The sequence below is a fragment of the Oryx dammah genome, unplaced genomic scaffold (assembly GCF_014754425.2).
Source record: "Oryx dammah isolate SB20612 unplaced genomic scaffold, SCBI_Odam_1.1 HiC_scaffold_28, whole genome shotgun sequence".
Classification (NCBI taxonomy): domain Eukaryota; kingdom Metazoa; phylum Chordata; class Mammalia; order Artiodactyla; family Bovidae; genus Oryx; species Oryx dammah.
This window is the reverse complement of record NW_024070212.1, coordinates 20,360,329-20,383,678: the sequence shown is the minus strand read 5'-3', so window position 1 is coordinate 20,383,678 and position 23,350 is coordinate 20,360,329. Positions and strand designations below refer to the sequence as shown.

The 23,350-nt window shown below is 41.5% G+C and overlaps 1 protein-coding gene across 1 annotated transcript; it reads right to left on the bottom strand.

Annotated features, from left to right (window-relative positions):
- Window positions 1-1,531: 1,531 nt before the first annotated feature.
- On the bottom strand, window positions 1,532-22,635 carry LIX1L (limb and CNS expressed 1 like). Its single transcript, XM_040230839.1, has 6 exons — window positions 22,275-22,635; window positions 13,115-13,278; window positions 9,943-10,083; window positions 4,685-4,780; window positions 4,043-4,120; window positions 1,532-3,721 (listed from the first exon to the last, which is right to left on the bottom strand). Exons 1-6 carry the CDS (start codon window positions 22,564-22,566, stop codon window positions 3,479-3,481), a joined length of 1,014 nt encoding a protein of 337 aa, XP_040086773.1. The 5' UTR covers window positions 22,567-22,635; the 3' UTR covers window positions 1,532-3,478.
- Window positions 22,636-23,350: the final 715 nt, after the last annotated feature.

Sequence of the window (23,350 nt, the reverse complement as noted above, 5' to 3'; positions counted from 1 at the left end):
TTCCTTCACAGAACTTAAAATCAAATCTTGAATTACTTTGTTTACTTTCTAGTTTGTTTACTGTCTTTCGCATTGGCAGAGATTCTTATTTACAACTACATCCTCAAAGTTCACACCAGTGCCTGATCCATAGCAGACAATTGCTAAATACATATCCAGTGAATATCAGGAGGGCAAGAAATTTTTTATGCCTGATGCTGTCTAATTAGGAAACAAAGTTGGAAATATAGTTTTGGGTCAAACTGTAGATCATGCTAAAAATTTGGAACTTACCCTATAGGCAAGAAATTTTTCTAATTCAATATTTTAGTATTCATAATTTTTAACATTTGCAAGTAGCCCCCATACTATTTTTTACTTTTTTCTTAAATAGACTGGCATTTTAAATTTATGTGCTGTGCTGTGCTTAGTTGCTCAGCCATGTCCACCTCTTTGCAACCCCATGGACTGTAGCCTGCGAGGCTCCTCTGTCCATGGAATTCTCCAGGCAAGAGTACTGGAGTGGGTTGCCATGCCCTCCTCCAGGGGATCTTCCCAACCCAGGAACTGAACCTGGGTCTTCCACATTGCAGGTAGGATTCTTTACCATTGAGCTATCAGGGAAGCCCCAAACAAATTTATACTGTTTAAATATCACTGCCATCAGTGGAGACCATATTTTTCTATTACAAATTCAGATAAAAGCATAACTAGTAAAAATGAAAAATGTTTGGCAGCCTACCACCTAAAATCTTGTCAGATAATGCCAAGGGTTCACATATAAAACTTTGGGAAGTGCTGCTAAAGGTAAAGATAGCTAGATGATAGTTTAAGCAAGGGAGTGGTACAGTGATAAGTATTTTAGAAAGAAATCTGATAGTAATGTAGAGGATATGAAGAATGAAGGTAGAGATAATTAGGAAGCTGTTGCAGTGGTCCAGCCCTGAGATGCTAAAGGAATGAACCAATTCAGTAGATATGGACAAAACAGATTAGTAAGAAGTTTATATAGGGGTAAACTCAACAGTAAGTGATTGACTAGATGATGGCAAAGAGGAACTGAAGGATCTCAAGGAGAATGGAAGTTCTAGCTTAGATTGCTGGGCAGTCCCCACTCAAGACGAGGACTGACTCCCCTGGGGAGTCAAAGAGGAGCATGTATGGAGAAATGGGTTTTATTTTAGATAAGTAATTTCAAAGAGCTTGTGTCATTCAGGTGGTAATGTGCGATGTGTGGAAATACAGATGTAAAAGCTCAAAAGAAGTTGGGGTGGAAGGAACAGGTTTGAGAACTGTGTGTATGATAGAGTTTAAGCCACCACAGTGGGTGTGACTGCTAGTGGAAAAGGGCAGAACTTGAGGAGAAAGGGTCAAGAACCAAATTCAGGCTCCTCAGATTTCTGGAGAAGGGGAAGCAGATGCCTTCTCCCAGCAGTATAATCTTATTTCTTCCACCCTAAAAATACTAAGAAAAGTTCTTTTTTGAACTTTTTTTAAGAGGGTCATTTTAGAACTTCTCTGATACATGGGTCTCAAGAAAGAGTCAATATGGCTCACTAGACAAAAATCTATTTTTAATTATATAAAATTATACATATAAAATACATAGACAGTACTAAAAAGGTAAGTAAAAATTTAACACCAAAAGTGGACATATCAGGGAACAATTTTTCTCCAAGTTCTTTGGGATCTTACTGGTTGGTATTTGAGAAAAATAATGAAGGAGATGCAAAGACAAGTTCTTTCCATAACTCACACCCCTTCCCAGAGAAAACAGCAAAGGAGAAATGAGGGTTTGTGATTTCTGGATTATAAACATAAATACAAACTGAATAGACACACCTATTATTTAAAAGTAGTGAGCCTCTGCTCCAACCTTACATGTGTTTCATGGAGTACAGAGATGGGGCTTGAGAATTCAAGGAAATCCCTTTTAAGTACTAATACCACTGTTGTTATTCCTTACCTCTAATCCCATAGATACTGGTCACTAAGATGATTTCAAAAGCAAGAAAGCTGACTTTCATCTTTTCCCTATCTGATCCAAATGTGCAAATTGTAGCCTGTTTCCTAACCTATTTCTAAAAGCAAAGTGTATAATTGTTAAACGGAAAGTGTAATTACAGGAATATTAAATTTCCCAAATTCAGTTTAGGAAGTGCACTGAGCTATAATATAGTATAAAGGTGATTACAGAAACAAGAAGAAAATATATCTTAGAGAGATGTACAAAAAGTTCTCCCAAAGGGGAATGCTTTAGCTATACTCCAGATCATCTTTCTCCTATTTTACCCAGGAAAGAGGTAAGGGAAGAGAATAGTATTCATATTAAAAACATAAGTAGCCGATCATTGATTCTTTTTCTCCTCCTGGAGTTTCTCATGGTTCCTATTAGGAAGTGCCATAATGCCAAAGTATCTTCTAATTTTCCTGATCAGCTCATGCTCTAATAATCATTGTGGAGGAAGAGGAAAGAAAAGAGGAACACCAATGTGAATCTAGTTATATACATCTAAGGTCATAAACAGTAGCCACTTCATGGGAGTAGGAGGAACATAGCCCTCACCAGATTGGACAGATGTTTCCAAAAACCAAAATGATGGGAGGAGGTTTTTAAGAAAGGGAAATATGTTTTACGTTCTACCAATCTTTGCAGCAGAAAGATCTATACACAGGCCTTAACTAAGCTTGGTGAGCAGGGGAGGAAGAGTGAAAAGAGAATATTGAAAGATAAGTAACTTCAACCCTTACCTGTTCAATAGATTCTGGTATGGTATGGTATCTATGCCCCAGAAGCAAAACAGGTGATAAACCCCTGCAGGCTGTGTTTATAATTCCTCTCTTCTTCCTGGGAAGTTTCTCAGAAATGATTTTAAAATTAAGAAACCACCAGCTCTCCACTTCCCTTTCAAATAATAAAGTGAGGAAGCCCTAAAATGAAGTACCGTTTGGAGGCAGAAGAGAAGTAAGGTGGTAGTGTGGTGTGGTGTAGGTTATGAAATAACCTAGTTACTGAGGGAACAACTTGGTACCAAGTAGGCCCAGCTCAAGATAAAACCAAAGCCAAAGTTTTCATTTTCATGCTCTGTTTGGTCCAAGAGAAAGCAGGAATGAGGGTAAGGGTGGGGCTCACAGTCCTTATTCAAGCTCCTTGTTATTTTAAAAGGAGACATGAACACCTAGTAAGTCATTTTGTGCAACTGAAATGACTACACAGAGTTACTGGCAGTGTAAGAGCCCACAAAGCTCTGAAGACAGCCTGCTCTTCTTGTAAAGCAGAGTGGATATGTTTCAAAAGCAACTACATCCAAAAACTAGAAGTAAGAAAAGGGATATCTCAGCAAATAGGAATCTAGATGTAGAATTTATACATACACACATATATATATCTATATTTTAAAGTATAAAATTGAGAAAGTATGTACAGAAATCACACTACGTCTTAGAAAGGACATATAAAAAACGGGCCTGGAGATGATGCGAGTATGTGGGTAGATGCCTAGCAGTTGGAGGAATGCATATTGCCCAACTGCCCAGCAGCCAGCATGAGAATATCTTTCTTCTCCTTGTGGAAGCGCAGCTCCTTGCCTGCCAGCCGGGCTTCATCCAGCTCCCGCTCAGTAGAGGCCAGCTCTCTAGACAGTGCCCCTGGCACACTCTGCTCCCGGCTCACCCAGTCCAATGCCATTTGGTGGCGAATATCATCATCTAGGGCTCGGTGTGAATAATGAGCCAACACTTCCTGGAGGGGGAGAGGAATGTGAAAGTCACGGACAAAGTAAAGGTTCATTCCTCATTAACCCAACTGGAACTAGGAACTCTCAGCCTTTGAGTCCTAACCAAAGTCAGCACTGGTGTCCTCTGAGGAGAGTCTTACAGGAAAACCTCCTGGTGGGAGAAGCAAGGCAGGTAAAAGAATCACAGTTAAGATTATAGGAATGAAGTGAGCACCTTACGTAAGCCTTTCAAGACTCACAACCTGGTAGGCCTGCTTATTTATAACACAACAGCCACCTCAAAACAGCCCTTCTGCCAGACTCCCCTCATCCACAGGAACTCTTACCTGCCGAGAGCACTGTCTTTCCCTCATGGCCTTAAGGCTGCCATTCCAGTGCAGCAGCTGAAAAACTGTCATTAGCTCCTGGAGGAAGAAAATATGAAGTGCCAGGACAGTGGTATATGGAGGTTGCATAAGAATTAAATATGGGGCAGGGAGTACTTCCCTGGTGGCCCAGTGGTTAAGAATCTGCCTTGCAATGCCGGGGATGCAGGTTCAATCCCTGGTCAGGGAACTAAGATCCCACAAGCAACAGAGCAACTAAGCCTGGTCGCCACAGCTAGAGAGTCCATGCACCCCAACAAAAGATCCCACATGACACAGTGAAAATCCGGCATGGGGCAACTAAGACCTGAGGCACCCAAATACACAATTAAATGTTGGGGTTTTTTTTAAAAAATAATTAAGTGGGGAAACTTTCACAAAATGTATTTGTGGGAGCATGCCTTATACCAATTCTGATACGTCCTCGGGGCCGTGGGGGAAGGAAGATATTTATATTTTGAAAAATATTCTATAACTTTTTCTCCTTTCCTTTCCAACTGAGTCTTAGTACGAGGCATGTGTGTGTGTATGTGTGTCTGTGTGTGTGTGTACAGTCTAATCCGTGTTATTAGAGCTAGGGAAGTAGGTGGAATAGTATAGTACCTGAAATTCCAACATTGACTTGCCCTTGTTGGATTCCAACATAAATCGAAAAGCACCAATCCCTGTATTGGGGTTGTCAGCTTCCTCCCTGTTGCCCTGGTAACAGAGGAAAAGAAAAGACAATAGATTTTCAGTCAGGATTATCACCTTGAGCAGCACTGTCCAGGAGAAATATAATGCAAGTCGTGTGTTTAATTTAGTTGCCATATTACAGTAAAAACAAATAGTATTAATTTTAATAGCATATTTTATTTAACCTAATATACTTAAAATATTATTTCAACTATAATTAGTATAAAATTTATTAATGAAACATTGTTTTCCTTATGCTAAGTTTTCAAAATCTGGTGTCTGTTTCATCTTACAGCATATCTCAATTCAAGTGCTCAATAGCTACATGTGGCTAGTGGCTATTCTGCTGCTCAGCGCAATCCTAGAGGCCTCTGGAGCCACCACACATTTTAACTTAGGTGATAGAGACAAGTCAATCTGATTTTCCCTATTTTAGAAAAGGGAGAGCACTGAAACATAGAGGAGAGTCTTGATTTAGCTAAAATAACAGAGTGAGTTCAGCATATAAGACTGGACTAACCTAGAGGGCAATTAGCAAATGCATTTTAAAGAGTGACTATAAAAGTCATAAGCATGGCAAATTCTGGGTAGCAGTTTAGCCTCCTGGACATTTGCCTCGTGTGTCTTCTACCGGTAACATAACCCTGCCAGGGTCGAGTTAAGATACACTGACCTACCTGTAAGCCTAGCGTGTATGAAAAACAATACAGTATAGAAGTTAAGAGCATGGACTGGACTACTCTTATGGTCTTGGTGAAGTCATTTAACCTCTCTGTTCCCCAGCTACCTTATTTGCAAAATGAGAATAATCATAGATCTATCTTACAGGATTATTTTAAGGATTACAGATATTCTTTTAAAAAATTTAAATTAAAAAAAGATAAATTTAGTCTAACAATTCTAAGCATATAATGTAGGTGCATTATCATATTGGACCTGGTATCCAGTTACACAATCCAAATCCATTCTGGTACAGGCTCTGGTTTGTGCTATTTGGTTGGTGGTTTCATATTATTGAAGATAATTCTAGGTCCAGGGTCTTGTGGGGACTTCCAAAATGAGGGCATCTCCTGGTTTACTAGTGATCCTTTTTGTCAACCTGATCTAGAAACATTAGGCCAGGAGACTACCGGGAACACAGGGATCCAGCTTTCTCCTCTTGCTTCCTAAGAGGTTTCCTTCTCTTTCTAGCCAGTTCCACACACACACCCCCAAACTTCCAAGATATGAACTTTATTCTGCTCTTTTTGAGCAAAGGGATCAGGTAGAGGTCAGGAGCCAATTAAGTTATATCCAAATTCAGTTTATTGTGGGATACTTTATCATGGGGTTTTACTGTATATGTATCACACCTTAAATAATGTCAGGCACTTAGTAACCATACCATAAGTGCTAGTTTATTATCATTCTTTGCCTTCACTGTGCTAGAATCAACAAGAAGTCAGAACTACTCAAAATCAACCCACTTTGTTTTGTGGCTCATGAGAAATAATCATGCCATGCGTGGTTAAATCTTTGTGGTGAAACAAAGATCATAAAATTTGGATTTAGAAGTGAAAATCTAGAGGAAGGGAGGGAAAAGGTAGTGATTTTCATTATTAGCATTTAGGGCTCTGACGCAAGCAAGAGCCTTCATTCTTATCTAGAATTGTTCACTGCAATACCTTATTCAGTGCCTCCATGATACAGCACAAAACAGCTGCCAGCAGAGGCTGCGGGGAAGAGGATTCCATCTGCCTCACGCCTTTCTCAGTTCCCCTGAGAGTTGAGGGGATCAGTATCATGGCACATCTGTAAACTATCTGGAGTATACCAAATGGCACGACCCAACATTGGCAAGTTCCGTCTCATAGGATACTTCTATACCTAACAAGGTTATAAATGAACTCCATTTATTCAATAAACGTTTAATCACAGAACACTTGATTAGTGATAGGAACATTAGAATATAATTGGAAAGGAATTAGAATTAATTTAATTTAACCTACTTATTTTACAAATGAGGAAATTCAGAACCACAGAGGCTAGGTGATTTGTCAAAAGACAGAATGTAGTGTCAGATTCAGGACTTTTAAAGGACAAAAGTTAAAAGCAAAAAATGTGGACATCACTCTTTACCCATGGCTAAGACCAAATGAAAATCTTTTTTTTTTTTTTTTGAAGAAGGGGAATTGCCTGGGATACTAATGAGAAATCCACTAAGTTCTCAATTTGAGAGGTTAATAAAAAAAGAATAGCGGCACGAAAATAATAATAGTTTACATTTCTTAAACACTTTGTAGCAGACACTGCGGGTGACCTACCCAATGTCTATTTCCTTCTTCCATACTACAGGGCCTACTCATCTCCCAATTACCTCAGGGAAGAGTGATTTTATCCTAACTCCAAGTGGGTAAACCCTAATCTTTGCCTGTAACTGATTTGGGCATGAGTGGTAGAGGGAAGGTCTGCTGGAGAGCTTCTGGGAATAGAGTCCTTACTACTAAGGAGATACTAGAAAAGATGGTCTCTTTCTGTCTCTGAATGTAGTTTTCTATGTATTTGACAAATGGAACTCTGTCTCTGTCTTGTACCCTGAGGGGAGTCAGCCCAAGGGCAAAGCCAATATCCAGAGGATGGCTGAGTGGAAAGATGGAAAGAATTTTGGCCAGTAGATGATATTCTTTTCTTTTTTTTCTCCAGGTTAGAAGTCTGTTTTGATGCTTCCCTCGTGGTTCAGTGCTAAAGAATCCGCCTGCCAATACAGAAGACACAGGTTTGATCCCTGATCCGGGACGATCCCACATGCCACAAAGCAACAAACCACCACTATTGAGACTGTGCTCTAGAGCCTGGGAGCTGCAACTACTGAAGCCCAGCACTCCCTAGAGACTGTACTCTGCAACAAGGGAAACCACCCCAGTGAGAAGCCCATATACCATAACCAGAAAGTAGCACCCACACACTGCAACTAGAGAAAAGCCTGTGTAGCAACAAAGAGCCAGCACAGCCAAAAGTAAATAAATAAATAAATAAAAATGGCTTTAAAGCCTGCTTTGGACTTCCCTGGTGGTCCAGGGGTTGAGACTCCACTAGCAAATGCAGGGGGCTCAGTTGGATCACTGGTCCAGGAAGATCCCACATGCCAAGGAGCAACTAAGCCTGTGCTCCACAACCACTGAGGCCCATATGCTCTAGGGCCCATGTACCATAACTACTGAGCTAACCTGCCAAGAGCCCGCGTGCCACACCTAGAAAGTAGCCCACACTTGCCACAACTACAGAAAGCCTGTGCACAACAATGAAGACCCAGTACAGACCAAAAAAAACAGTCTGCTTCGTTCAGATCTGGTGACCAAGACTCCCAGACAGCTGATTTTGCAGGAAATTTTGCACCTGCGTGTCTCCCTGCTTCAACTTCCCAAGAGTGTGTTCCTGCAGGTGGGACAACAGAACTTGTCCTTTATGTCAAAATGGGACTGGTCTTCAGGCTTGAAGTCCAGGTTGGAGCTGCTGTCCTAAATGATGACATTCTTAATCCATGGAATCATCCAGTCCTGAAATCTGCCCTTCTTCTAGACTTATCATGTTAGGTAATAAATTTCCTTCCTTTATTTATTAAGTCAATTTGAAGTGAGATTTTCTATTACTTGCATCCAAAGGCACCTAAACAGATAACATGTGCTAAATGCTGGAACATAATCTCTTTTATCCAAGAATCCTATGTGATAGGTATAACTGTTATCCTATTTTACAGATGAGGAAACTGGAAAAGACTAACTTGTTCAAAGTTACATAACAAGTAGAACCAAAAATTCAAAATAAATTCAGAGCCCATGCTCATAAGCACTGTTTTCTATAATCCAAACTAACGTTTCATTTTATAATGTCAACACATTAGATGATTTAAGACTTAAAAATGTGCTTTAACTGATTTGATTAATATAAAATGTTTTATTCCCTGCAGACACTGCTTGACAGGGTAATAGGAGAAAAACAGATGGGTCCTAGGTAACAGAAGGATTATGAGTCAAAGTGTTCAACACTAATCTCTGAAACAGATAAGTGAAGCATTTTAGTATATGTAATTACATCTTAAATGTAAAGAAAACAGAAACAGAAAATTGATCTGACTTTATCTCCCTATCAATGGTCTTTTGAGAGGAAGGACAAATGCAGTGCTAATTCTTAAGATGTACCTCTAAGTTAGAAAAGTTTGTAAGCTGACTTGGGTTCTAGTCTTGGTTCTACCATCTACAAGCTACATTACTTTAGGCAAAACTTCACTTCTATGTTTATAATTTCCTCATCTGTAAAAGAGGGGTATCAATAGTACTTATACCTCATAGGGAGGGCTTCCCTCATAGCTCAGTTGGTAAAGAATCTGCCTGCAATGCAGGAGATCCAGGTTCATTTCCTGGGTTGGGAAGATGCCCTGGGAGAAGGAAATGGCAACCCACTCCAGTATTCTTGCCTGGAGGATCCCATGGGCAGAGGAGCCTGGCAGGCTACAGTCCACCAGGTCGTAAGAGTCAGACATAACTTAGTGATTAAACCACCACCATCACCATACCTCATAGGACTGTTGTGAAGATGAAATGAGATAAACTACATATAAATCCCCTAGAATAGTCCCTGGTACGAAATAAATACTCAGTTAGGATTTGTTATGGTTATCATCATTGTCATTATCATTTGAAAGAAGAGATGTTCTTTTTAAAGAGAGTAAATAAATTATCCTCCACATTCCTAGAAACATGAAAAGACAAGACACTTATATTGTTACATGTTCTTTATTAATAAGATGAAGTAACGGAGGCAGGAAACAAGTGACAATAAAAACAGTTGTATAAAAAAAGAGTGAAGGAAAAAGGGAGTAAGGTCTTAAACCAAAATTGGGAAAAGTGAAATTCCGGTTCAATTTTTATTTTATAATATCTCTAAAAGTCCATAAATCTTGAAATAAAGATTTCTAGATACCAGAGGCATAATGAAAGAGACAAAATAACAAAGACATACACAGATTTAGAGACTGAAGCATTTGGAGCATGTAATACAAAAGACTGACAGAAAATAAACAGAACAGAAATTTAGACAGGAAAGAAAACTAAGAATTCATGCCCTGTTTCCTAGTAATACACAAGATTTCACAATCAGCCAATTCTCCCATCACCCACTCTCCTCCTTTCCAACTCCAAGTAACTTACATTGAAAGATGCCAGGGCCTCAGAGACACTCTTCTCAATGAACTCATCAGTGATTCTTCTGGAAGGATGTTCATTAAACACAGAGTTCATTAGTGCAATCTTTGCAGCACTCCGCCGGGCTTCAGCTTTTGTGGGACAAAACTAGGCAGTAAACAGAGAAAATATGTGTATATGTGTATCTGAGAGAGAGGAAGGAAGAAGTGGAGGGAAACACTTGGCACAGACAACACCTGGATACTCTTTGCAAAAGTCAGTTTGTTCTACACACCCTCCAAGGTTTTTACTGTAAAATGGTCGGGGCACTTGGAAGCATAAGTTTGATTCAACATCCTGGAGTCATTAAGGAACTGGAGACAGCTGTAGCTCATACCAAATTGAAGGCAGGATGGAGAAGATTGCTGAAGTCAGCATATAATCACTGGATACGAAAAGTACCTCTGTTTAAGCTGTCAACAGAATTAATTACTCAAAAGCCACATTCTGGCCAGTCTGTTAGAAATCTGTATCATGTTCTTTTATTCTGTAGACGAGATGGGCAAGATTTTTTTTATCCCTCTAGATAACCTAAGATTAGAACAAAGCTGTATCTAGGCTGCTTCTGCAGAGGAGCCCTCTAGTCTCTATCCGAAGCACCCATTTAGGATTCTTGGACTTTACCCTTAGCTATGTGCAGGCAGTTTCCCCACTAATGCAATGAGCCAGGGAACTATCCCTGAATGGAGTCTAAGGTCTGAGGAAGGATTTTATAGTCTCTCCCCCGCCCCCTCCTAGTGAAGGCAAAGAGAAGAGAGGTAGCTAGGGAAAGGAAAGCTGACTCAAGGAAAACAAGAATAAATTAAAAATTAACTCATGTTTTTACACTGTATCCAACATGTATATCAAAAAGAAAGTCTGATTTTCAAAAGTCTTGAATCACTCAACTTCAGATCCCTGCTGCTGCTGCTAAGTCGCTTCAGTCGTGTTCGACTCTCTGTGACCCCATAGACGGCAGCCCACCAGGCTCCCCCATCCCTGGGATTCTCCAGGCAAGAATACTGGAGTGGGTTGCCATCCTTGCTGCTGCTGCTAAGTCGCTTCAGTCGTGTCCGACTCTGTGCGACACCACAGACGGCCGCCCACCAGGCTTCCCCGTCCCTGGGATTCTCCAGGCAAGAATACTGGAGTGGGTTGCCATCCCTAGCCACCTTTAAAATTCATTTTTACTGGCTGTTTCAAAGGCCTCTGTGGCCTTTGTCATTTATGATTAGGATTAGAGAAAAGAACGTGATGTAATTTTTAAAAGTAAACCAGATTATGTTTGCTACTTAGCCATCCTTAGTTTCAGTAATTCCCAATTTCCTTTAGCTGACAGGTCTCTCTGAGGCAACATACGGAGTTTGGTACATTAACCCTACAGCTTCTTGCTTATGTAGTTTCTGTTTCCGCTTCTCTCACTATTTATTAGCCTGCTGCCCATGCTACCGTACGGTGCTCTTTCCAAAAAATCATCTATGAAGAAAACCAGCAGGAGAAATCTCACCTGCCAAAGTGTCTATAAAAGACATTAGCTAAAAGAGGCCAAGAGAGATAATTCTACTCTTTCAGGAAATAACAGAAATTGAATGCCCCAGTTTGGGGCATCCTGGAGAAGGGAAAGGATACCCACTCCAGTATTCTGCCCTGGAGAATTCCATGGACTATAGTCCATGGGGTCTCAAAGAGTTGGACACGACTGAGCGAATTCCACTCACTTGGGGCATCACCATAAGATTATTAAGTCTTTATTCAACAGTATGATGAGGTAGGAGAAGGAAGGAAAGATCTTATTTTCTAGAAGCAAAAGATAAAAATTAGTTATCTTGGGCACATATTTATTTCTCTGAAATGGCTGGGGTTCTGAGAGAAACATTTAGTCACCCGATTTGAAATGAAGCTCCCTTCAGACAGTTTCTATTTGAAACTGCAACTGAGCTACAATGGCACTCATTCGTGCAACAGATTTATTGAATGTCTATTCTATGCTGGGCACTGAGCTGAACGGTAGAAATTTAAAACTGAATAAGAAAGAAGACTGACACTGTCTCTGCCACCACAGAGCACAGTCCACTAGGAGAGAGAAACACTCAATAACGATATGTTGTGGTAAGTAATTTGACAGGGGAAGTTCAAGGTGCTCTGGAAGCACATAGCAGAGGGTATAACTTTGTCTAAGGGTTATTCAAGCCATATGGAAAACAGAACAAAAGTGTCTAGTCTCCTCCCTAAATTCCTATTCAGGCGCTAAGTTGACATTTCAGGAAGCTACTTTCCTGTCTACAATGTGAAAAATTCATCTTTGATGATAATATTCACACTGGTCAAATTTCTTGTTACCGTACAATTGCATCAACTCTTTTCATCATCATATACAAGTCTTTTATATGATTGTAGAATGATAGTACCAGAAATACTGGCTAGAAATAATCTACTCTGTCTCCTTCATGTTATAGATGGAGAAACCGAGGCCCATAGAAATTATTTGACTTGCCCTGCTAGCAGTCAGGGGAATGAGAATTTGGATCTGCTAACTCTTAGATGAGTACTATTTCCACCATACATAGTCCTTCTCCTTTGAGTTCTTAGAGAACTCAAACACTGCTTTCCTTGGCCACAGCCTATGAAGAAGTAGTGTGGGCGACAGATATTATCCTATGTCCTCAAAAAGAGACAGCAGGAACCTGGAAGCCAGATCAGAACACGAGTTAGGTGTCAGTAGTTTGCTTCTCTTTCGGCTTTCAAAAACTCAAACCCATTTGACAAAAACAACAAAATCCTATAAAGCAATTATCTTTCAATTAAAAAATAAATAAATTAAAAAAAAAACTCAAACCCAGTGGAGGAGGGCATGACAACCCACTCCAGTATTCTTATCTGGAGAATCCCATGAATAGCAGAGCTTGGCAGGCTCCATAGGATCTCAAAGAGTCAGGCACGACTGACGCGACTTAGCGCACACACTAAAAAGAAAAGCAATCTACCAAGGTTGTTTTCTGATCAAATGAGCCTCAGATACTCATTAGAGGGATTTACCCAGAACTGGTCCAAGTCCTCAATTAGGTGACTTTGGACCGAGATTTAATGACCAAAGTGATAGAGAAAGCTACCACTAGCACCTACGGATTTATCTCTGCTACATTTGCCTCCCAGCGCTTACCTGGAAACTCCCAAAGCAACTTCCCCCAGGCAGGGTGACATAACAGACATAGGGAGGACTGTTGGCGGGAACCATCTCATAAACCACTAGGGCCCCATTCTTCAAGTCAGCCCCTCGTGACTGTTTCATCTGCCAGAATTCCTGAAGCGCCTCCACCACATTCACTATAAAAAGAGAAGTAGTTCAGTTCAGCAATAAGAATGCTTCCACATGGTGCTCTGCTTCAATACACTATCTGTAACCTGTACTTACGTTGAGACTACTCCTTCCTAGATCCCCACCTATCACCATTTAAAAGCATTTAAATTAATAAGCCAAGGCTGTAATTAAGTTCATTTGCATAGGAAGACCGAATATACTTCCCTCACCTCTCTAGTTCACATTTTGGTTAGTCTTAGACACCAAAAGAGAATAGCATAAATATTGGAGGCCAGAGTTTCCAAGGTCAGCATACCATTGTTACTACCTGACGAAGTACAAGTAGAGTATTCCACAATTAGTCAGCTGGCTAACAACAAATATTAAATATTACCCTGACAAGGTAGTATTTAAGCTCGCATATAAGTATCACTAGGCGAAAAGGTGAGAGAAAAGTGCTCTGAACAGAAGAAACAGCATGAACAATGGCTCTGTAGCAGCAGGAAGTACAATAAGGGGACTAGTATGGCCAGAAAAGAGACAGTGAGGGGTAATATAATGCAAGATGAGGTTGCAAGAGAAAAAAAGCCAGGACCAGATCAGGTCAGATGTGATGGGTCATGTTAGAATACTGGCTTTATCCTGGAACAATGGGAAGCTACTGAAGGGTTTTAAATGGATGGCAAGATAAAATCAGTTTGCCTTTGGAAAGGATCTCTTTGACTCTAGGGTGCCAAAATTTCAAATGGCTTTAACTAAAAGCCTCATAGCAATAAATGATCACACACATTCACCAATATCTTCCATGACCACTCTCCACCCTTTGTTACAACAAGGACTTGTTAATTCTACTATATTATGTGAGTTAAGGTCTGACAAGGAGAAGACACCAAGATGAGTCAGACATGCAAGAAATTTGTTGGGGAGGAAGAAGAAGGGAGAGCCTTCAGACCAGGTTCAAGGTCTGACACCTGTGGAAGAAGAGAGGCAAGGCAGGAAGTGTGGATATGAGAGTCTCAGACTGCAGCACAGTTCCAAGAAAGGTTTGGCCAGGTACTCAAACCAAAGGAATCCCACATCTCAGGATGTGCCTGAGTTAGCACCCCTGCTGCGCTCAGTCACTGACAAAGCAGCTGACAGGGTGTATGGCCTCAATGCAAACTTGGTGATGAACTCAGAGGGGAAAGAAGTTTAAGGCTGTCAGTCAACTATGCTCCCTGCAGCACCAGATATTAACCAGCACATTTTCATGGCTGCCACATACACACTAAGCAAAATGTTGAGCACTCAATAGATGCACAGCTCTATTCCAGACATTAGAGATGCCAAGACGAGTAACATACATTTCTTGCCATGAAGGTGTTAAAAATGGACAATAATAACTTATCTTACTGCTCTGCAACTGAAGCAAGCACTCCATGTACCAACCAGGGTTTGAAAAGCAGCATAAGCTCTTAACTAATACCCTATATTTAACTGACTTTTTAAAATGTTCATCCTTCCATTAAAACACAGCATGAAAAGGAAACTTTATCTTTCCCACCCTTAGTTTTAGCAGGGACTCTTCAAAGGTCATTGCTACCCAGAAAGCTTAGCCACCTTTGTTCTTTTCATTGAGATCCTTTCAGGCTCAGTTCCCTCTTTGAGGCAATCTAGCACAACGTGCTGGGTGACAGGTCCTATGACATGCAAACAACAAAGAGAATACTGAAATAAAGAGGAAGGGGAGAAGACTACTATAATGGGGAAGGTCCTATGAAAAAGCACATGACCATTCTCTATCCAGTTAAATCCCTTTTGGCATAGAGTATAGGACTTTTTTTTTAAAAAAATAATTACTCAAAGCCAAATGAAATAGGGAGTCTTATTTCAGAAATGTGAGTATAAAATGAGAAATTGGGCAAATGATCGGGGAAAAAGGCAATGAATTGTGATCTGCATTTGAAGATGCTCTTAAGTGTTAGTCGCTCAGTTGTGTCCAGCCCTTTGCGATCCCATGGACTGTAGCCCACCAGGCTCCTCTGTCCAAGAAATTTTCCAGGCAAGAATATTGAATCTTCCCTGCCATTTCCTTCTCTAGGGTGTCTTCCCTGGCTAGGAATCAAACCTGGGTCTCCGGCATTGCAAGCAGATTCTTTACCGTCTGAACCACCAGGGAAGCCCACGAGGCCCATTCATTTCTAGAGCTGAAAGGGACTTGAGAGGTTATCTAGTCTATCTCAGGCTAAGGAAGGGTAAGTGACTTGGTTGAGGTCACACAGCTGTAGCAGAACCTGATGCCAATGTTTTTTCCAACTTGGGAATCTTAACCCAGGGTCCAAAGTCCACTCGGTGGTTGAACTTCATAGGGGTTCACAAGACCTTCAAAACTCTAAGTAAAATTAAGCATGTCTGTGTGTGCGTGTGTGTGCATGTGCATGTGTAGGAAAATGCTCATAGTTTTTATCAGATTTTCAGTGACAAACCATGGATATAATGGCTTGCATAAGGATGGCTAAAGGACAGTGAGGTAGAAGGGTAGCAATTACTGAGACATACACATCTGACAGCTACAATTGGTTTTTGGAGGTCACTCATAGATTCTGGGCTAAAAGGAACAGGAAAGACCAAGCTAGTGAGGAATATTTAAGTGCTTGTACCATAATTTTGAACAAAACATGAAAGAGAATACTTTTGGTTTTTCCCTTAGGAGATAAAATATTAGATGAATGTCTAAGTGGTAAGAGAGACAGAGTGCACACACACCAGAGTAAAAATACTAAAACAACACATGAAACTATAATAAAAAATTTTATAAAAATAAACAATTTTATAGTGGGGCAGCATGGATAAATAGATAATGAAATTAAGTGAGTGAGAAGGTTCTCTCTGATCATACAAGATGGTAAGAATAGTGTCAGTCAGTTAGTCAGTTCAGTCACTCAGTCGTGTCCAACTCTTTGTGATCCCATGAATCTCAGCACACCAGGCCTCCCCGTCCATTACCAACTCCTGGAGTTCACTCAAACTCATGTCCATTGGGTTGGTGATGCCATCCAGCCATCTCATCCTCTGTTGTCCCCTTCTCCTCCTGCCCCCAATCCCTCCCAGCATCAGAGTCTTTTCCAATGAGTCAACTCTTTGCATCAGGTGGCCAAAGTATTGGAGTTTCAGCTATAGCATCAGTCCTTCCAATGAACACCCAGGACTGATCTCCTTTAGGATGGACTGGTTGGATCTCCTTGCAGTGCAAGGGACTCTCAAGAGTTTTCTCCAACACCACAGTTGAAAAGCATCAAATCTTCAGCGCTCAGCTTTCTTCACAGTCCAACTCTCACATCCATACAAGAGTACTGGAAAAACCATAGCCTTGACTAGATGGACCTTTGTTGGCAAAGTGATGTCTCTGCTTTTGAATATACTATCTAGGTTGGTCATAACTTTCCTTCCAAGGAGTAAGTGTCCTTAATTTCATGGCTACAATCACCATCTGCAGTGATTTTGGAGCCCCCGCAAAATAAAGTCTGACACTGCTTCCACTGTTTCCCCATCTACTTCCCATGAAGTTATGGGACCAGATGCCATGATCTTCGTTTTCTGAATGTTGAGCTTTAAGCCAACTTTTTCACTCTCCTCTTTCACTTTCATCAAGAGGCTTCTGAGTTCCTCTTCACTTTCTGCCATAAGGGTGGTGTCATCTGCATATCTGAGGTTATTGATATTTCTCCTGGCAATCTTGATTCCAGCTTGTGCTTCTTCCAGCCCAGCGTTTCTCATGATATACTCTGCATAGAAGTTAAATAAGCAGGGTGACAATATATAGCCTTGACATACTCCTTTTCCTATTTGGAACCAGTCTGTTGTTCCATGTCCAGTTCTAACTGTTGCTTCCTGATCTGCATACAGGTTTCTCAAGAGGCAGGTCAGGTGGTCTGGTATTCCCATCTCTTGAAGAATTTTCCACAGTTTATTGTGATCCACACAGTCAAAGGCTTTGGCATAGTCAATAAAGCAGAAATAGATGTTTTTCTGGAACTCTCTTGCTTTTTCCATGATCCAGCGGATGTTGGCAATTTGATCTCTGGTTCCTCTGCCTTTTCTAAAACCACCTTGAACATCTGGAAGTTCACAGTTCACTTCCATGGTGAAGCCTTGCTTGGAGAATTTTGAGCATTACTTTACTAGTGTGTGAGATGAGTGCAATTGTGCAGTAGTTTGAGCATTCTTTGGCACTGCCTTTCTTTGGGATTAGAATGAAAACAGACCTTTTCCAGTCCTGTGGCCACTGCTGAGTTTCCCAAATTTGCTTACATATTGAGTGCAGCACTTTCACAGCATCATCTTTTAGGATTTGAAAAAGCTCAACTGGAATTCCATCACCTCCACTAGCTTTGTTCGTAGTGATGCTTTCTAAGGCCCACTTGACTTCACATTCCAGGCTGTCTGGCTCTAGGTTAGTGATCTCACCATCGTGATTATCTTGGTTGTGAAGATCTTTTTTGTACAGTTCTTCTGTGCATTCTTGCCACCTCTTCTTAATATCCTCTGCTTCTGTTAGGTCCATACCATTTCTGTCCTTTATCGAGCCCATATTTGCATGAAATGTTCCCTTGGTATCTCTAATTTTCTTGAAGAGATCTCTAGTCTTTCCCATTCTGTTGTTTTCCTCTATTTCTTTGCATTGATCGCCGAGGAAGGCTTTCTTATCTCTCCTTGCTATTCTTTGGAACTCTGCATTTAGATGCTTATATCTTTCCTTTTCTCCTTTGCTTTTTGCTTCTCTTCTTTTCACAGCTATTTGTAAGAATAGTGTGACCTGGCTTAACTCATGTTACTATGAAGACAGGGAAACTGGTTAACAATATTTCACCTGACTTCCTATTTCAGTTTGTAGAAGGTACCCCTGAATAGCCCACAGTGCACAGTCTCCAGAAGGGAGGGACTGAAAAGTGACAGTGACTTTGGGAGAGGACTATGGTAAGTGGAATTATGCACCCTGCCAAGAGGTTTGTGTCCTAATCCTTGGAACCTGTGAATGTTACCTTATGTGGCAAAGATTTTGCAGATGTGATTAAGTTAGGGATCTGAGATGGAGAAATTATCATGGATTACCTTGGTATGTCCTAAATGTAATCCCAGGGGTCCTTAGGGAAGGAGACTTGATGAAAAACGGAAGAGAAGAAAGCAGCAGGAACATGGAGGCAGAGATTAGAATGGTGCTGTCACAAACCAGGGAATTCTGGGAGCACCAGAAGCTGGAAGAGGCAAAGAAACAGATTCTCCCCTAGAGCCTCTGGAGGGAACACAGGCCTGATGTGACACCTTAACTGTGGCCCAGTGATACTGATTTTTAACTTCTGGGCTTTAGAACTATGAGAGAATAAATTTCTTCTGTTTTAAGCTAAGTGTGTGATAATCTGTTAGAGCATCCACAGGAAACGAATACAGGGTCTAATCCTACATTTCAAACATTGGAAATATCCAGACCAATCATTTTATTAATAACCACATTGTCACTTAGAATTAAGAAGCTGTCTGTGATTCTGAGGAAAAGGAACAACTAAACAGAAAATACCACATAAGATTCATTTGTTCAACCTAGTGGAGTAGCTGGGCTGAATTTCCAATCATGTAACCATACGTGATATAAAAGGATAGCAATAATTTTATTTATTTGGCTGCAGAGGATCTTTAGTTGCAGCATGTGGGAATCTAGTTCCCTGACCAGGGATCAAAACCTGGTTCCCTGCATTGGAAGTGAGAAGTCTTAGCCACTGGACCACCAGGAAAGTCCCATGGGACAGCAATAATTGTTTAAAAGATAGGTTTGAAGAGGGTAACACAGAAGTTACAAAACAAGGAAAGCAACTTGGTTGTTCAGGCAATTGTACCAGCTTACAGATTACCAGCTGTGAGTCATTAGAAGAAGGGGTCTATGCCATGTGAAAAGGGGTTAAATGAAATGGTAATGCTAACAGCACCTATCAAATGCACAGCTTTCAAAGCATTTCCACATGCATAATAATAGCAACCACCCATTAAGTACTAACTAGCTGCCGCATGCATTCATTTAATCCACACAGAACTATTAAGATAGACATTGTAATACCCACTGAACAAATGGTGAACAGTTAGGAAACAGACCACAGTGGTAGAACCAGAATTTAGAACCAATGTTTGTTTGCCTCCCAAACCAGTCCTCTTTCTGCTGTATTGTCCTGTTTTATTGCATCATTAATTCTCACATATGCTCTATAAAGTGGACTGTGAGCTCCATGAAGATAGGGACTGAGTTTTTTGTTCACCCCTGGTGATCAATAAATATTCATTAAAAAATAAATATTCATTAACTGAATGAATGGAAAAGGTGAGGCCTAGAGAGAGAAAGTAATTTATCCAAGATTAAAAGTAAAGTGAAGTCGCTCAGTCATGTCCGACTCTTTGTGACTCCATGGACTGTAGCCCACCAGGCTCCTCCATCCATGGAATTTTCTAGGCAAGAGTACTGGAGTGGGTTGCCATATCCAAGATTACACAGCCACTAGTTGACAGGGCCAGATTCTGATTCCAAATCCTGTGCACTAAACTGATTAAGATCCTACAGCATACTGAGCTAGGTGTGCATCTTGAGTGGGGACTGCAGGGAGAGATACAGGACAAATAAGTGAGATAACAGAAGAATCTAGTGCTGAGAGCCTACAGGAGTGAAGGTAAATCTAAAGACCATGCCTGGAAAAGGTGAATTTGGAGCAGTCAGGTGGAAGATGAAAGATCTGAATTGAAGATAATCCAGTAAAGCATTGCTGGATTGAGGACTGGTCTGGGCAAAGACTAAAGTAAATTTTATGCAGGGGAATAGAGCCAGCCCCCAAATATCATGCCATCAGTCACAAGGGTGTGTGGACACAGGCCAGTGGCAGTTTTGCCTATTAATTGAAGCAGAGTAAGTGATTCCATGTGGTGAAAGTCTTCTGAGCCAAATCGGCAGAGATTCTGCTTGCCTGAAGCTGAACTATCTGCCAAACTTTCCCAAAGTACTGGCTGGACACCCAGACTGGAAATGAGAAACTGAAAAATAATGAGAAGGACTGTGGTGGGAGGTAGGCAAGCTGGAGGACTGAACTGCTAGAGAGTGTGAATGCTAATCAGTTGCTCTTTGTCAGTATAATTCCCTTGTACCCTCACCCTCATCCTTTCTAAGGAAATGAAAAAGTTTTTACAGGATGCTCAGTTTAAACCATAGCCTCTTGAGGTAACACAGACCAAAAAAAAAAAAAAGTCACTCCTCTACAATTTTAATAAACACCTATAAGATTCTAGGAAGAAGGCTTCAGATTTAGGGTTGCTACTCCTATGCTCAGAAGCAAAGACCTTCCCTTGGTCTCAATTTAAAAGAGGCATGAAGTAACAGGACAATAGCTAATGGCAGTTCCATTGCCCTGTTAAATCTAGGTGTTAAACTAGAAAAAAACAATTAAATTCCCTCATGATGAATTTCAAGATAATATGCATTTGTATTCCCAGCATCTAGGAGAGTGCCAGCCCCTTGGTAGCAGTTTAAAGTGTTAAAGAACAAAGGGAAACTGATGGTAAATGTATCATTGTGCAAATAAAGCAAAATGGATCCTAAACTGTTTTCATAGGAATCATTGGTTTTACACTGTTAGGATTTAACAGTGAGAGAAAATATGTATTCTTCCCAAAGAAATGAACCAATAAACTTGAGAGGATATTTATCATTTTTAAAGTACACATTATATCTGTCAGGTGCAATATATCATTTATTGAGACAATAATTCCAAAGGAAATCAAAGCTCAGTGAAGTTAAGTCTCTTCCACAGAGAGACATAGCTGGCAAGTGACAGAGATTTAATCTGGGATTTAATCCAGACTTGTCTGACTCCAAAGCCTTTGTGTATGCTCTTCTCACTGCACTTTCTCAGGAAGAAAAAAAAAGTCATTACAAGAAAGCCCTGCAACCTTTCTCTGTCCTAAAGAGACAAACTAGAAAGTTAGAGATACAGTTACTTCCAGGTCAAGCAGGACTTAACCATGCAGAGAGAAGTGATGTTTCAGAAATTTCAGACGTGAATTCTGTACCCCACACCCCTTACTATATATTTCTTTTTACACTATAAACCTTGGAACTCAAATGCATGATATCCTGCACTGGTTAAACACAAACAACAAAGAAAATCCTCACATCCCCCTTTTCAGAAACCTGGGAAATTAGGCATGTTTAAGATGAAGATTTCTAAAGGAAATAGGGTTTCTGTCTGGCTCATTTCCACTGAATTTAACATTGAGAGAGCCAAGACCTGGGATTTATCCTCAGTTCCTGGGCAAGGGCCAGGAAAACAGAGCCAGACAGACAGAGAGGCTGGAGTTGTGAGGCTCCATACTTAAACAGACACCGAAGCAGAGCACTAAGTCACAGGAAGCTGGCAGGGGTCCAAATTTAAAAGCACAATTTACAGGTGACTTGTGAAAGCCCTGCCTAATTCCCCAGTAAATCTGAAGTTGCACTGGAAATCTCAGAGTGACATAAGTAAGAAAAGAATTTAAAAGTCAACGTTAAGGAGATAGAGTAAATTAGCCGGAGCCCAGGAATTGCTGAGATCACAGAAGAAAGACTGAGAGGATGTGGCTGAGAAATGTCTTGGTTCTGAGATAAAGGATAGGATCCCACACAATGGGGACTGGTCTGTAAAGGCAGAGAGATGTTAAAGCACTAAGCTACAGGAGGAAGTCCATTTCTAAAGAGGAAACGATTGGGAAGAAAAGAAGGCTACATCTGTGAAAACGGGTCCCTGGAGAATATAGTAGTAACTCAATAAAGGGGAGGGGTGAGAGGCTTAAACGTGTGTATGAATATGCGCGTCTGTGCGTGTGCATGTCTGTGTGTGTGTAGCCCTGAAGGAAACTCCCCAAAAGGAAATGCATGTGAGGGCTCTGAGCCAGGAAAAGCGATCCAGAGGACTGTGGGAGCAAAGCTCCCTTACAGAGAGGGTGTCCCGGAGGAGGCCAGACCCCGCAGACTCACCTCGGCCATAGCCCTGCGTGTGTTTGGCGAAGCTTCTCACCACGGCCTCCACGGCTTCCCGCAGTACCACAGGGCTGCCTGCGGCGCCGGGGGGCAGCGGCAGCCCGGCTGCCCCGGACAGAAGCAGAGGCGGCGGGGGCGGTGCGGGGGGCGGCGGGGCCGGCGGGGGGCCCGCTGGGGGTGTGGCGGTGGCAGCCGCGGCCCCAGTCACTCCGGGCCGAAGCGCTCGCAGAGTGCCCCTCCCGCTCGTGCCCACTCCAGGCTGCAGTCGCTGCGCTCGCAAGGTCTCCATCCCAGCCGCTAGTGGAGTAGCGGCCCGGAGCCTGCCAGCCTGGCGAGCTAACGGTCCCAGCCGCCCCCGCCAGCGAGCGCCCAGGGACTGAAGGAGGTGCCGGAGCCCAGCCGTCAGTCAAACGGGGGCGGGGACGAGCCAAGTCCTATGCCAATCACCAGAGATGGGGCGGGAGCGGGCCGGCTGCCCCTCCACCATAGGCAAATTATTGAGGGCGGAGGTTCTGAGCAACCAATTACAAAGAGAAAAAGCGATACCTCTAACCCTGGAGAAGCTTAGCTCCGGCGCATCTTTGCGAGTACTAGAAAGCGGGCCAGACTCCGAGGGCGAGGCTAGAGGGGGATAAAAGGGGGGCCTGGATGCATGACTGGGGAGAACTGTAGACAGAATGAGAAGATTCTTAGTCTTGGTCCGATCACTTCATTTCATAGATGTAGGTGAGGAAACTGACTCAGAGAAGTGATATGACTTGTTCAAGATCATATGCAATTGATAGTGGAGCTAAAGGAAGGAAAGATACTGACATTTAAGGAGCATATACTTACTGTACGTCAGACACTATACAATGTACTTTAGTGGACTGTCTTATCTAATAATTGCAATCACTAACTAGATTTTATTATTTTATGGATAAGCAAATTGACAGACTAGATATATTGTTCAAAATTAAATAGCCAGGAAGTAGCAAAAGTTGGTTTAGACAATAGGTCTTCTGATTTCCAATGTTTTAATCTTTTTGTTATACCGCACCGTTGGGTAATTTTCTGATTTCACCAATTCTATG

Bases quoted from the DNA above. Each gene is read 5' to 3' on its own strand.
- LIX1L (XM_040230839.1), bottom strand. From the start codon at position 22,566: ATGGAGACCTTGCGAGCGCAGCGACTGCAGCCTGGAGTGGGCACGAGC. The intron at 10,084-13,114 runs GTAAGCGCTGGG...TTTACTGCCTAG, and splicing joins GTTGCTTTGGGAGTTTCCAG to TTTTGTCCCACAAAAGCTGA. The intron at 3,722-4,042 runs GTAAGAGTTCCT...CTCCCCCTCCAG, and splicing joins AAAGACAGTGCTCTCGGCAG to GAAGTGTTGGCTCATTATTC.